This window comes from Chiloscyllium plagiosum, unplaced genomic scaffold (assembly GCF_037043375.1).
Source record: "Chiloscyllium plagiosum isolate Xiang-an unplaced genomic scaffold, Cpla_swu_hap1 HiC_scaffold_22, whole genome shotgun sequence".
Taxonomy (NCBI): domain Eukaryota; kingdom Metazoa; phylum Chordata; class Chondrichthyes; order Orectolobiformes; family Hemiscylliidae; genus Chiloscyllium; species Chiloscyllium plagiosum.
Genome location: NW_028270160.1, coordinates 50,058,636 through 50,072,249, shown reverse-complemented (window position 1 = coordinate 50,072,249; position 13,614 = coordinate 50,058,636). Strand labels below are relative to the sequence as shown.

The 13,614-nt window shown below is 41.0% G+C and overlaps 1 protein-coding gene across 4 annotated transcripts in view; it reads left to right on the top strand.

Annotated features, from left to right (window-relative positions):
- The first annotated feature begins 2,817 nt into the window (after positions 1-2,817).
- The window catches only part of ptenb (phosphatase and tensin homolog B), a 160,182-nt gene continuing 149,385 nt past the window's right edge, over positions 2,818-13,614 (top strand). For all 4 annotated transcript variants that reach the window (XM_043712395.2, XM_087999046.1, XM_087999047.1 and 1 more), the window contains exon 1: positions 2,818-3,386. In XM_043712395.2, coding sequence (XP_043568330.1) covers positions 3,308-3,386 — 79 coding nt within the window. In that variant the 5' untranslated portion in view covers positions 2,818-3,307. The remainder of the gene's footprint in view (positions 3,387-13,614) is intronic.

Sequence of the window (13,614 nt, the reverse complement as noted above, 5' to 3'; positions counted from 1 at the left end):
AGCCCCACATAACAGACCTAACCCCACATACTGCTAGTCAAAATTCAAACTCAAACATAAATGTAGAAATCATAGATCCTGAATCAGACCCTACTCCAACTAATTGCTTAGTTGAGAATGTTTATAGATCATTATTTCACTTGAAATGATGTCTCTCTTCTTCCCGGAGAGAGATATCTGCTACATTTGGCCAAAAAAAAGCGAAATATTCCATTGGTCTGTGAAAAATTAGAATATCCAATATCAAAAGATTAACACTGACTAGATTGTAAAGTTTACATCTGCTCAGACTTACACTCTAATGACCTTGCATGTTACAAAAAAAGCTACTGATTATTTAAAAACATGTAACCATTACATAAAATTTAAATAAACTACACAATTGCAACTTAAGAAACCAATGAGAACTCACGTTAATAATTTGTCCAAAAGGACAGTAGACATGTAATTAAATTAATCTGTATAGTTTTGGACACTATTTTTAGTTTAATGTTCAACATCAAGTTACACTTATCCATTTTAGTCAGTCACAAAGATCTACAGCACAGAAACAGACCCTTCAATCCAACTTGTCCAAACCAACCAGATACCCTAAATTAATCTAGACCCATTTGCGAGCACTTAGCCCATTTCTCTTTAAACTCTTCCTATTCATGTACCCATCCAGATGCCTTTCAAATGTCATAATTGTACCAGCCTCCACCACTTCCTCTGGCAGCTCATTCCATACATGGACCACCATCTGAGTGAAAAATTTACTCCTTAGATCCCTTTTAAATCTTTCCCCTCTCACCCTAAGCCTATTCCCTCTCGTTCTGGACTCCTCCCAACCCGGGGAAAAGATGTTGCATGTTTACAGCATTCGTGACCCTCATCATTTTATAAACTTCCAGAAGGTCTCTTCAATTGATACTTAGCAACATCATGATGGTGGTCTGAAATGTCCAATATTTCAAAAGTAGGCTGCCACTGTAGCACTATCTCCAATCTTCACGTAATGGGAGGTACAGGCATTACCCCTTAAAGTGTTGATTCTACGTATCTCTGGCGTGGATACACCTCAGCATCCAAAGAACTGCGAAATGACAATCGACATTATCGATGATTAACATACATACACTGATTTACGAATAAGATGCACAAAATGGTTAACGAAAAATAGTGAAGATTTCAGAAGTGTCTGAGACACCACCTGTAATAATAGACAGATCAACCGGTACGGAAATTACTATTGCCGGCTCGATCAGAAACTGTAGTTTCACTTCCAACTTCAGTCCAAGGCAATTCCAACCGCCCTGAAGCTCAACATCAGTAAAAACTGTCATCGGAAGTCCGGGGGGGGGGGGGGGGGGGTACGGCGATTCCCAAAGAATGAGCAACAGGGGGTGGGGGAGAAGCAATTCTCAGCAATGTATCCCATTCGATGGTGTCAGTTGATCAAGGGCCAATGGATACATCGGCCTAAAAGACCGAGTAGGAGAGTTTGTTTGCAACATATGCCCAGACAGGTCGCTCCTTTACCAAGATGGCGAAAGACAGCCTCTCCTTGCCTCCTCCAAACCGCCCGAAGAACACCTCCAATTCAACCATTCGATGAAAAAGCGGATCAATAGGAGTCGGTTTCCATCCAAACGTGACGTTGTCCCCACACATTAACAGCGATCTGTAGGTAGCCTCGATGTTTTGATAGTGGGAGCAGCAGGGCTTGTCCTCGATGAATCGGGATGAAGGTGGTGAAGGGTCGGTTTCAGACTTCCTCCGTTCACGGGGCTTCGGGGGGGGGGGGTGGGGGAGGGAGTGAGGGGTGGGGTTGGAGGAGGCTTAGTGAGTACCCTCGAGACGCAGCCGTTTAACGGCCGCCGCTCGCACTCTGCTCGCCACGCCCCCTCCCCGAGACCCGTCCCGCCTCCTCCGCCTCAACTGTGCGAGAGAGAAAAAAAATCATCGCAGGGGACACGTGACTGCCCGCAAATAGTGCCAGCACCAGCGCCAATGTTGTAATACTGATTTAATTCACTTCATATTCAAACCCTTCACCCCCCCCCCCCCCCCCCAGCACAACATGCCACTACACACTCTCAACCCTGACTGAGGCAGGAACACAACGGCCGGCCCTGAAATCCGAAGTCTGGCTTGGCAAAGGGTACAAGTCGATCCCTGAACAGCGGCTGCAAGGGGGACGAAGGAGGTGGAACGTTTGAGAGGAGAGAAGGCAGGGACTATATCTTAATAGGCGGAGGGTTACATACACACACTTACTCTCTGTCTCTGTGTCTCTCTCTCTCACTCATTCCCACTCGGGGCCATTGCGCTTTTTTTTCCCTGGGAAGCCATAATGGAAGCCTGAGAGTCCGGCGGCGGCCGTAGCAGCAGCTTTGGAGGGGGAGGGGAGGGGGGGAAGAAGCTGGAGTCGGTGCCGTGGCCGGAGCCGGAGCTGGAGCTGGAGCCGTGGCCAGGGCCGGGGCCAGGGCCAGGGCGATCGGCCGAGAAAGAAAAAGGAAGGAAAGAAAGAGGAAAAAAAAAGAAAGAGGAGCAAGTGTGCGTGTGCTGGAGGGGAAGCTCGGCTTCCTGCTGACTTCTTCTGAGAAAATGATGCTTATAATTTTTTAATACGGATTGGATCCGGATCCCGGAGTGTGTGGATTATTATTTCTGACCGGAGAGCAGCCACGGATGTATTTTCTACAACGTGTAATTTATTGACAGCGGAGAGGGGGAAAAAGGAATCGACTTCTTCGGATTCTTTTGGGGGAAAAAAATCATTTTCTTTTTTACAGGAAGGCAGACAGATTTTTTCCCCCCCCTCCCTCCATTCCCCTCCCTCCCTCCATTCCCCTGCCTCTCAGCTCCCCCCACCCCCCGACCGACGGTAACGGCGGCGGCGGCGGTGGAGGCGATCGTGGAAGAGGAGGGATAATCGCAGCGAGAGGCGGTGAATGTGGCCGCCGTCTTACCCTCACCAACTCCTCCGGTTAAAGGGTTTTACTTTTTAACCCCCCCCCCCCCCCCCCTTCCCTCCCCTCCCCTTGGATTATTGCCACCCGCAAACCCCCTTTTTCATTCCCTTCGATGGTCATCTGAAGAAGCCGGGGCAACCCCCCCCCCCCCCGTCCTTTCCTACTCCTTCGGAGGATATTAACGGAGTCGGGGGGAAAGGCAAGAGGTAGTTTGAAAGAGAGAGAGAGTGTGTGTGTTGTGGAACTGGGTGTTAGGCCCCTGTGTGACAGCAAGCCAGAAGGGAGCCAACAAAACCATTTCCACATCCACCACCACCTCCACCTCTCCCTTCAACCAGGATCGCACAGGCATGGCTTCGAGAATCAAAGAACTTGTCAGCAGGAACAAGAGAAGATACCAGGAAGACGGATTCGACTTGGACTTGACATGTATCCATTTTTCTTTTTGTAAGGTTGGGGGTGGGGAGGTGGTGGTGGTGGTGGAAGGTGGTTTGAAATATTGCGTCTTTCATATTGCTTTACTGAATCAAGGTTTGAATGGAGACGTGCAAAGACAATCCATGCAGCCTCTTCCACCCCCCCCCCCTCCCCATCATATTAGATAAGTGAGAGGAGACCCTCTTGCAGAAACGGAGGGATATTACACAATTTTAACAAATTGATCATATTCAGTGTTGGAGTATAATTAAATTGAGTAACTCGCAAATGACTGCATTGAAATGTTGGGTGAGTTCCTTTTTTGTTTTTCTTAAGAAGTATGAGTAATTAGGTGTGCGGGCCTGGCATTATAAGTTGAATGTGTAATGTCATTGTATACATTGCTTTGTGGTACTGAAATACCTATTGTGCAGATCTATAGCTGCCATGCGTAGCCTCTGCAGGGGGGCATAAGTACTGTACAGAGTGCGATTAGGTCTTGGCCTACATTAGAATAGGTGAAGTTAATTGTGTGTCTTTGACTAAAATGTTTAATATCTCTTAAACAATTTTTAAATGTACGTTTATATGTTCAGTATTTTTGCACGATCTTGCGTATAATTAAAACTAATAACTTTGCAAGCATGAGGATGATTGCTTTTACGTTGCTACTATTGCAAATTACGAGTATTCTGGAGTTTAATTTTTACTTTGCATACAGTGAATCAGGTATCTCTGAATTGGGTAGTAGACTATGGTTGCATTTAAGAGCTCGTGACATTGTGGTTTTGATATATATCGTCACTAACAATGATTTAAAATCATTTGAAGTTGTATTTGCTTGACTTGAATGGATCTAGTGACTCGTAATTTTGCTGATCTTGCTATGATACCGTTGGCCTTCTAGTTTGGCAGTTTACTAGAAGGACGGAATACAGTAACGTGCAATAGGAATACTGTAACAAGCAGTTTATGGTGGTGATGTCATGGTGCATCAGTTTAAATTACAAGACGCAATGATCTTGTGCACTGCCACAGTTTGAAATAGCGTGTAATGTAGTTTGAATTTTCACTAGATTAGGATTAGCTGCAGTATGACTTTTTTTGTAAAATGGTTCGACGTTTAGAAGAAAAATGTACTGAAACTCCTGTATGTGGAATGTGACAGTTGCAGCTCAATACACTTGCATGTCCATTATGCACATGAGGCTAAATTGGATTGTGCCTTTTGATGAAACACAACTTATTCGTTCAGAATCCAATTTGTGTGTTTGTACAACTGAGTTTTCCACTGGTTGGCATGTTTTGTGTTGACATTTTGGTTAATCAATTTTGCTTGTTTTCACAGTTGCCTTTGCTCAGGTGTAAAACTTTGTGGTATTTGTATGCAAGACATTTGCATAATTTCAATTGAATATTTGGAGGCAGAGCTGCTGAGGTAACACTATTTTGTAAATAATGGCAACATAGCATTCAGGAATGATTTTCTTTAGTACTTGACTGATACTGTTTTAGGTTAATTATGACAATGTTTGCAAGAAACCCCTGTAACTCTGATCTACTGGACAGGAAAGTATATTAAAAATGCATTCAGTCAGTGCTCCTTGAATATAGTATGGCTGTTTTATATGTGATGAACTTTATAAATTGTTTGGGATTCATACAGTATATTATAATTCTACTTCAAATATAAATTGAGAAACCTGCTAACATTTGGAAAGCACTTTGAAACTTGACTCAAAAATGAAGCAAAACAAAGCTGTTAATGAAGTATGCTTCATTCACGTTTTGAGCTCAAAGGGTAGCTGTTTTCATTTAACAAAAGTTAGGCTGGGGCTGTTTTCCCTGGAGTGTCGAAGGCTGAGGGGGCGACCTTAAGAGGTTTATAAAATCATGAGGGACATGGATAGGATATACAGACCAAGTCTTTTCTCCGGGGTGGGGGAGACCAGAACTCGAGGGTATCGGTTTAGGATGAGAGGGGAAAGATATAAAAGGGACCTAAAGGGCAACATTTTCACTCGGAGGATTGTGTGCGTATGCAATGAGCTGCCAGAGGAAGTTGTGAAGGCTGGTACAATTGCAACATTTAAAAGACACTTGGATGGGCATATGAATAGGAAGGGTTTGGAGGGCTATGGGCCAATTGTTGACAAATAGGACTAGATTAGGTTGGGATACCTGGTTGGCACGGGCGAGTTAGACTGAAGGGTCTGTTTCTGTGCTGTACATCTCTGACTCAATGTCAATGCCACGCACATGCAGGAAGCATACACATGTTATACATTTTAATGTTGACCCTTAATCTGAGACTTTTTGAAATTTTAAGACTTACGTTTCAAATATTGCAGTTTTTTTGATTTTTCAATCCAATCTAGTTTTGGTTTTGTGTATTCACGGTTGGGATGAGCAGAAATATAAAATCTGGATAAAAATGAAATAAAAATTGGTATTCTTCAGTGAGTAGTAGTCACTATTAAGCTACAACATTTGTAATATTTACTTTGTATTGTATCCATTAATAAGTTGAAATCCATACTATACTCATGTTGGTAGACATTAAATGTGCTTTAAATTTCTGCTGCGACAGTTTAGATTACATGGTGCAATGGCTTTCACTTAAGTCATGCAATTCAGTCGTTGATGGCTGTCATCTATTGAGGATGTTCTAACACTGGTTAGATGAGGAACAAGACTTACTGTGTGCATGGTGTAAGTGATATGGGATATTTTATTTTGTTATAGGGCCTGTGTAAATGCAACTTGTACAATATCTGATTCAGCTTTGATTCTGTTCTTGTGTGATAGAGTGGTTCTGTAGTTAGCACTGTTGCTTCTGAGGCAGATTGTTGTCGATTGGGGTTCTACTAATAGGATTGGAATACAAAATTCTAAGCTGACATTTTGGTGTATTCCCATGTGAGTCCTGCATTGTTGGAAATTTTAGCATTTACTGTTTCATTCAAACTTCTTCCCATTATATTAAAATGTTTCCTGACGAATAATCCTTGAACTGTCTAAACTAAATACGCTAATTGATCATTTATCCCATTGCTCTTACTGAGATCTTGTTGTATAGGCAAATATCAGTGATTCTCCACATAAGTCACTGCTTTTTGTTACAGTGTAGGAAGTAATTAATTGTATTTGAAACAACTTGAGATGCTGTATTACTACCTTTGGATAATGTGTTAAGGCATCTATTGTGATTTGGCATTTGAACTTCTGTTTCCCAAAATGTAATATGTAATTTTCAGATAGTCCAAGATTACAAACAATTTCATTGGCATTTACATAAGGCAATGCAAAATTGAGACATTTGCAAAGAAAAATGTCCAAGGAGTTGAGAAAAAACCAGAAGTAGGAGATTAAGTTAGGAGTCCAGAAACTTAACTCAATTCAAGAATGTGTTACTATTTCAGAGGAATGAACCTAACATTTGGTGTGCATTGTAGATTGTGTATGTTATAGCAGTCATCAAAGTATGTTTACTTAGGTTAATTAGTTCTTTTTTAAGAAAATGAGTGTTTTCCTTAAGATTCTGTAGTTACTCAGGCACAGTGTCATAAAGTCAGAGTCACTCAGCATGGAAACAGACCCTTGGGTCCAGTTCTTCCATGCTCACCAGACATCCCAATCTGACCTAATACAGTTTGCTAGCATTTGGCCCATATCACTGCAAACACTTTTTATTCAAATACCTATCCATATGCCTTTTAATTGTATTTACTGTATACCATCTCCACCACTTCCTCTGGCAGCTCGTTCCATACACCCACCACCCTCTGCGTGAAAACGTTGCTCCTTAGGTTCATTTTATTACCTTTTCCCCCCTCACCTTAAACGTATGTTCTCTAATTCTGGACTTGCCCACCCTAAGAAAAACAGCTTGTCAATTCACTCAACTGTGCCCCTCATGATTTTACAAACCTCTGGAAGATCACCCTTCAGACTGCAATGCTCCAGGGGAAAAATCCCCAGCCTCTTCAGCCTCTCCCTATAACTCAAACCCTCAAGTCCTGGCAACATGCTTTAAATCTTCTCTGCACTCTCTCAAGTTTAACATCTTTCCTATAGAAGGGCAACCAGGATTAATAGCAGTATTCTAAATGTGGCCTCACCCAATGTTCTATATGTATTCTGACCAATGAAGGCAAGTGTGCCAAAAGCTGATTCTGCCAACCTGTCTACCTGTGACTTCACTTTTAAGGACTATGCACCTGAAACCCTAGGGGCCTACTATTAAGTCCTGCCCCAGTTTGTCTTACCAAAATGCAACACCTCACACTATTCTAAATTAAATTCCATCTACTAGTCTTTGACTCATTGGCCCACCCAATCAAGTTCCTGTCGAGAATCTTCACTGTCCACTGTGCCAATGTTGGTATTATTTGCAAACTTACCAAGCATACCTCCACTACTCACATCCGGATCATTTATACGCTTTGGCACCGATTGCTGTAATGGATTACTGCATGTAGTAGCTCATGAAGAATATCTGTGTTTTGCTCTGTTACGTGACACTTGTATTTAGATGCAATTCTTGTAGCTTGAGGATTTCTTCAATTATTGGATTTGTATGTGATCTTCTTTCCTAAGCCAAAGCTATGTGGGGGATATTTTTAATGTCAGTCTGCTGACAGTGTGCAGCAATGAGGATCTGGCTTTGAATAATTTTTCTTCCTTCAGCCTCAGTGAATGTAGTATGTTTTTTCCCTCCCCCAAACTGGTTCATAGAATTACAGCTGACAGTCTGTTTTCATTGGATTGCTGCACCCAATTGCTGTTTGGGTTGCTGCACCCAATCATATATGAGAGCTCACATATCTTTATGTTAATGCTCAAGATGCTCTGTCTGTAGTAAGTACTTGCTGCTTCTTTGATCAGCCAACTGAATGAAAATATAATAATTTTTCCATTGAAATAAATGTATTATCTGGAGCAAAGTTGAACACATCAAGTCAAACAATTGGAAGAAATTCTCAAGAATCTATCATTTTAATGGGACTATTGGAGTCACATCTGGAGTGATTTGTTATGTTATTGTGGTGAATTATTATTAATCCACCTGCAGCTAGCTGGTCATAGTAATATAAATTTAAATTGAGAGGTAAAATTTATAGGAACAGGTCTACATATCCCCATTGCATGGAACAGTATATTTGAAAGTTTGTGTGAGTATCTCTCTGGTTAGACTACACTTAAGTTCAGCTTTTGGCAACAAAATTTGCCGTTGTAAGATATCTTGCTTTTCTTCTTGGCATCCAGTTAAATATACTGACAACCCATGTTCATGAAGCTGAGCTGAGTTTAGAGATTTGACAAATGTTATCACTCATGAAACATGAATTGAAGTTTTAGTGAAATGAATTTGTTTGGTGGAAGACATTTTTTTGAATTGTAAAATAATAATGAAATAATCTAATTATAAAATCTTTGGGAAATTCAAATGTATAATTTTCTTCAACAAATTAACTGTTTTGTTTTGGCATCACTTATAAGTAACAAAAGGTAGAGTTGAAAAAAGCTGCAGTTTATGTCATGATTTAAAATTTGCATTGATTTGGATGAATACATTATAATATATTTTTGAAAAATACAGACAATTAAATCAAGCCTATCTTGTCCACACATGGCACACCTTCAATGCCAATCCTGGGAGGAGTAAAATAAGAACTATCGTGGCCAGTTTTGGCTATTAATACTTAATGAAATTTTACATTTGCCTGACAAAGGAATTCTTGCACCTTTTTGTAGGGCTGCAATGATTCTTTTTGATTATTATTTTTGTGAAATGCTTTCTGGTATCTTATCTAACTTTTATACAGTGTGTTTTTCTAGCTCTCCCATTCTTAATCTGCATTGATTTAAACCTTCCCTAATTCTTTGGACCATGTCTGAGTGAAAAAAGTCTGTTCCTTCAGCCCTGTTGTTGTTCAAATGTCTGATAATAAGGAATCATCACAGATGGCCTCCATCAGGATCATTTGGCCCTCGTGCCAACCTTCTTTAATCAGACTGTGCTGGCATAACGTCTTCCACATCCTCAGGATGCCCTAATGAGGTATATGAATTTTTTGTTGTATTCTAAGAATCATAGTAATTGTATTTTTTTTAAAAAAAAGTTAGCTTCCTGGATGTGGGTATCTGCTGCTCATGTTTATTGCCCATTCCATATGGTCTTTGAGAACATGGAGGTGCACTTCCTTCTTGAAACATTATACGTACTGCAGCATTTCTACATTTTTTTCAGAAGTGGTTTTGAAAGTGGTTTCATAATTTTGACCCAGTGATTATGATAGAACAATAATATTTTACCAAGTCGGGTTAAGCTTGGAGGGGAACAGTGGTATTCCTGCTTCTTGTCCTTATCCGTCAATACACTAGAGATCACAAGTGTTGCTTAAGAGGCCTTAATGAGTTGTATGATGAGTTGCACCTTGTGGATGCAAAACACTGCAGCTCTTCATGAGTGGTGGATGAATAGAGTGGACAACTTTGTACTGGACGGTGTTGAATGTCTTGAGAATCATTGGAGCTGTATTTAAAGTATGGAGAGTATTCCTTAACACTCCTAGTGCCATATAGATAATGGAAAGGCTTTGGGATGTCAGGAATTCAGCTATCTGCTACAGGAATAATCAGCCTTTGACCTACACTTGTTGTCACAATATTAATGCATCTGGTCCAGTTAATGTTTTGGTCAATGGCCTTAGGATTTAAGTGATAATTCTGTTAGGTGTGTAGGGGACATGAATAGATTCTCTTTTGAGATGGGCATTACCTGTTAATTTTGGCCTGAATGCCAGTATTGTTCAAGCTTTGCTGCAAAGAGGCTTGAACTACTTCCATTATCTGAGACGTTGTGAATGTACTGGATAAGTTTTAAATTGAAGGCAAGTTATTGAAGCAGATAAAGGTGTTTGGGCCTTAAACACTGCCACGAGCAATTCCTGCAGCAGTGACTGAGGCTGACGTTTTTAGGTTCCAACCACTACCACCATCTTTTGTACCAAGTGTATTGTAACAAAATTATTTTTCCATGTCCGCATTCTCATTGACTTCAGTAGTTTCAGGTTCATAATGCCTGAAACTGCCTGATGTCAAGGACAGCAACTTGGTCGCTGCACATCTGGAATTGAGCTTTCTACTCCATATTCGCACTATGGCTGAAATGGGGTCTGGAGTCAAGAGTTCCTGGTAGAACTCAAACTGAGCATCAGAGAAAAAATTATTGAAGAGTAAATGCTGTTCAATAGCATTGTTAATGACCTTGATAATCACATTGGTAATTGTTCTGTTGAGTTTGTAGACAGTACAGTCCCACAAATAGCAACATGGTTGTAATAGACAATTTATTTTACAAGCTATGATTTTTTTGGTGATAGATAGTTGTTTATGATTGCCTTCACTCTGTGAACAGCACAGTGGAACCTTTTACGTAGACTGAAAAGTTAGCATCTGCATAGACTTTGTGCTTAAGTCTCTGGAGTGGGAGTTGGATCCACTACCTACTGACTCGAGTAAGAGTGTGGCTGCAAGCCACTTCTGAAATCTGGATCCCTTTTCTGATCCAGAAACTCAAATTGAGTAATGAAGTATGATGTGTACACACTGAAATTAGCCAAAACACAATTGTCATGCCAAAATGATTGTTGTCAGACATGTTGAGTTCTATAATCAATATCACATCACATCTGATTGACTTCAGCAGTGGGTCTCCTGAAAATTGATTAACTTCATTTTTGCTAATGAATGCCAGGCTTATCTTTTAGTTTGAAGGTAGTATAACAAGTGATTTAGAGAGTAGTTTCAAAATTGTTGATGGACATTTTTGGAACTTGTTGGGCTCTGAATCCACAGAGATTACAGATGGAGATGAGAACCAGTTTGAAGAAAAGAAAATTAAAAGGAAACCAAACATACTTCACATGTTTAATGACAGCACCCAGCTAAGTAGCGATGCCTACCATGATGCTTTCTGAAACTTGCTGATTAGTAATGATTATGTACGATCCATCCTTTTCTGCATGGCACAGATTCCGACACAAAAGCTTTTTAGAGGGGTGAATACACAAAATGATGCTCAAAACATTCTAAGGTTTTATGAAATGGGAAGACAATCTTACTAGTCTCTTGTGGAAGATAAAATTTTGCAAAGTTGTCATTACGTGTCTGATACCCTCTGAGTATCTGGGCCTGTTTGCACTTATTGTGATATAAATAAAATAACTTATTCTGACAGAATTTGGTAGTTCGTGGCCTACGTATTTTTTTTAAAGAGTCCAGTTTTCTTTGGGGTCATCTAGTAAAGAGCAGGTGTAGGGGAAAATGCATCAAGTTTCAAAATTGTTTTAGTAGTTACAGCTGTATCTATGAAGAGGGGCTGGATAAGTTCAGATTTGCTTTCTTTGGAACAGAGAAGGTTGAGGGAGGACCTGATAAAGAGGTGTATATAATTGAGGGGCACGGATAGGGTGGATGGAAAGCAGCTCTTCCCCTTAGTTGAAGGGTCTGTAACAAGGGGACATAATTTTAAGGTGGAAGGAAGGAGGTTTAGAGAGGATTTAAGATAAACCTTTTTCACCCAGTGGGTGGTGGGATCTGGAATGTCGGGCCTGTGAGGGTAGATGAGGCAGGTAACCTCAAATCACAGAATGTACAGCACAGAAACAAACCCTTCAGTCTAACTAGTCCATGCTGACCTGATATCCTTGTTGTCCCATTTTCGCCTCCAGTTGAAGCAGAATGCTCAGACACACAGTATAGTTTTACCTCCTTTGTCTTTATTCCAGGCTCTAGAGGAAGAGACAATGATTGCCCATGTGCACGGGGATATGAGTTTTTGGTCTTCTCTGGAACAACAGTTTCTTAATGAATTATACAGTTATTTACAAGGAGGAGCATCCAGACAAGGCAACGTACATACTGATTGGGTGACCAGGACAATCCGTGAACGTCAATAGTAAAGATTAAGCCATGTGGTGTTACACAATGAATATCTTTCACCTTATTAACTGACTTTACATACTGAGTGCTTCTTCATCTTGTTAAATGGCTCTACATAATGAATGCTTTTCCACCTTCTTAACCCAATACCCTTGCCTCCAGCACCTCCTGCAAGCTCTTATCTGATCTGAGTCATGCTCAGCTGAACCTCTTGTTTCATAAAACTCAAAACTTAACTCTTTCCCTACCTGTACACATTCTTATCCTAAATTAATTAGTCCCATTTGCGAGCACCCTTCCTATTCATATACCCATGTAGAAATCTTTTATAGACCCTTTGAAGTTTCACAACATCCTTCCTGTAGGAGGGAGACCAGAATTGCACATAGTATTCTAAAAGTGGCCTAACCAATGTCCTGTGCAGCGGCAACATGACCTCCCAACCCATTAATTCAATGCACTGGCCAATAAAGGAAAGCATACCAAATGCCTTTTTTACTATCCTATCCATCGACAGCAATTTTAAGGAACTATGAACTTGCACTCCAAGATTTCTTTGTTCAGCAACACTGCCCATGACCTTACTGTTAATTGTGTATGTTTTGCCCTGAATTGTCTTTCCAAAAGGATGTTATTGGTTAGAGTACTGAGCATAGGAATTAGGCGGTCATGTTGCGGCTGTATAGGACGTTGGTTCGGCCACTTGGAATATTGCATGCAATTCTCGGCTTCTTCCTATTGGAAGGATGTTTAAAACTTGTAAATCTTTTCTGAACACTTTCAAGGATGTTGCCAGGGTTAGAGGATTTGAGCTACAGGGAGAGGCTGAATAGGCTGGGGCTGTTTTCCCTGGAGCGTCTGAGCCTGAGGGGTGACCTTATGGAGGTTTATAAGATCATGAGGCGTATGGATAAGATAAATAGACAAAGTCTTTTCCCTGGGGTGGGGGAGTCCAGAACTAGAGGGCATAGGTTTAGGGTGGGAGGGAAAAGATATAAAAGGGATCTAAGGAGCAACTTTTTGATGCAGAGGATGGTGTGTGTATGGAATGAGCTGCCAGAGGAAGTGGTGGAGGCTGGTACAGGTGCAACATTTTAAAAGGCATCTGGATGGGTGTATGACTAGGAAGGGTTGGAGTGATATGGGCCAGGTGCAGGCAAATGCGACTCTATTAGGTTGGGATATCTGGTCGGCATGGACAAGTTGGACGAAGGGTCTGTTTCTATGACTCTACTTGGATGTTCGTTTAATGTCATGACATTCAAGGCTGTGGGCTGAGTAGTGAAAAGTG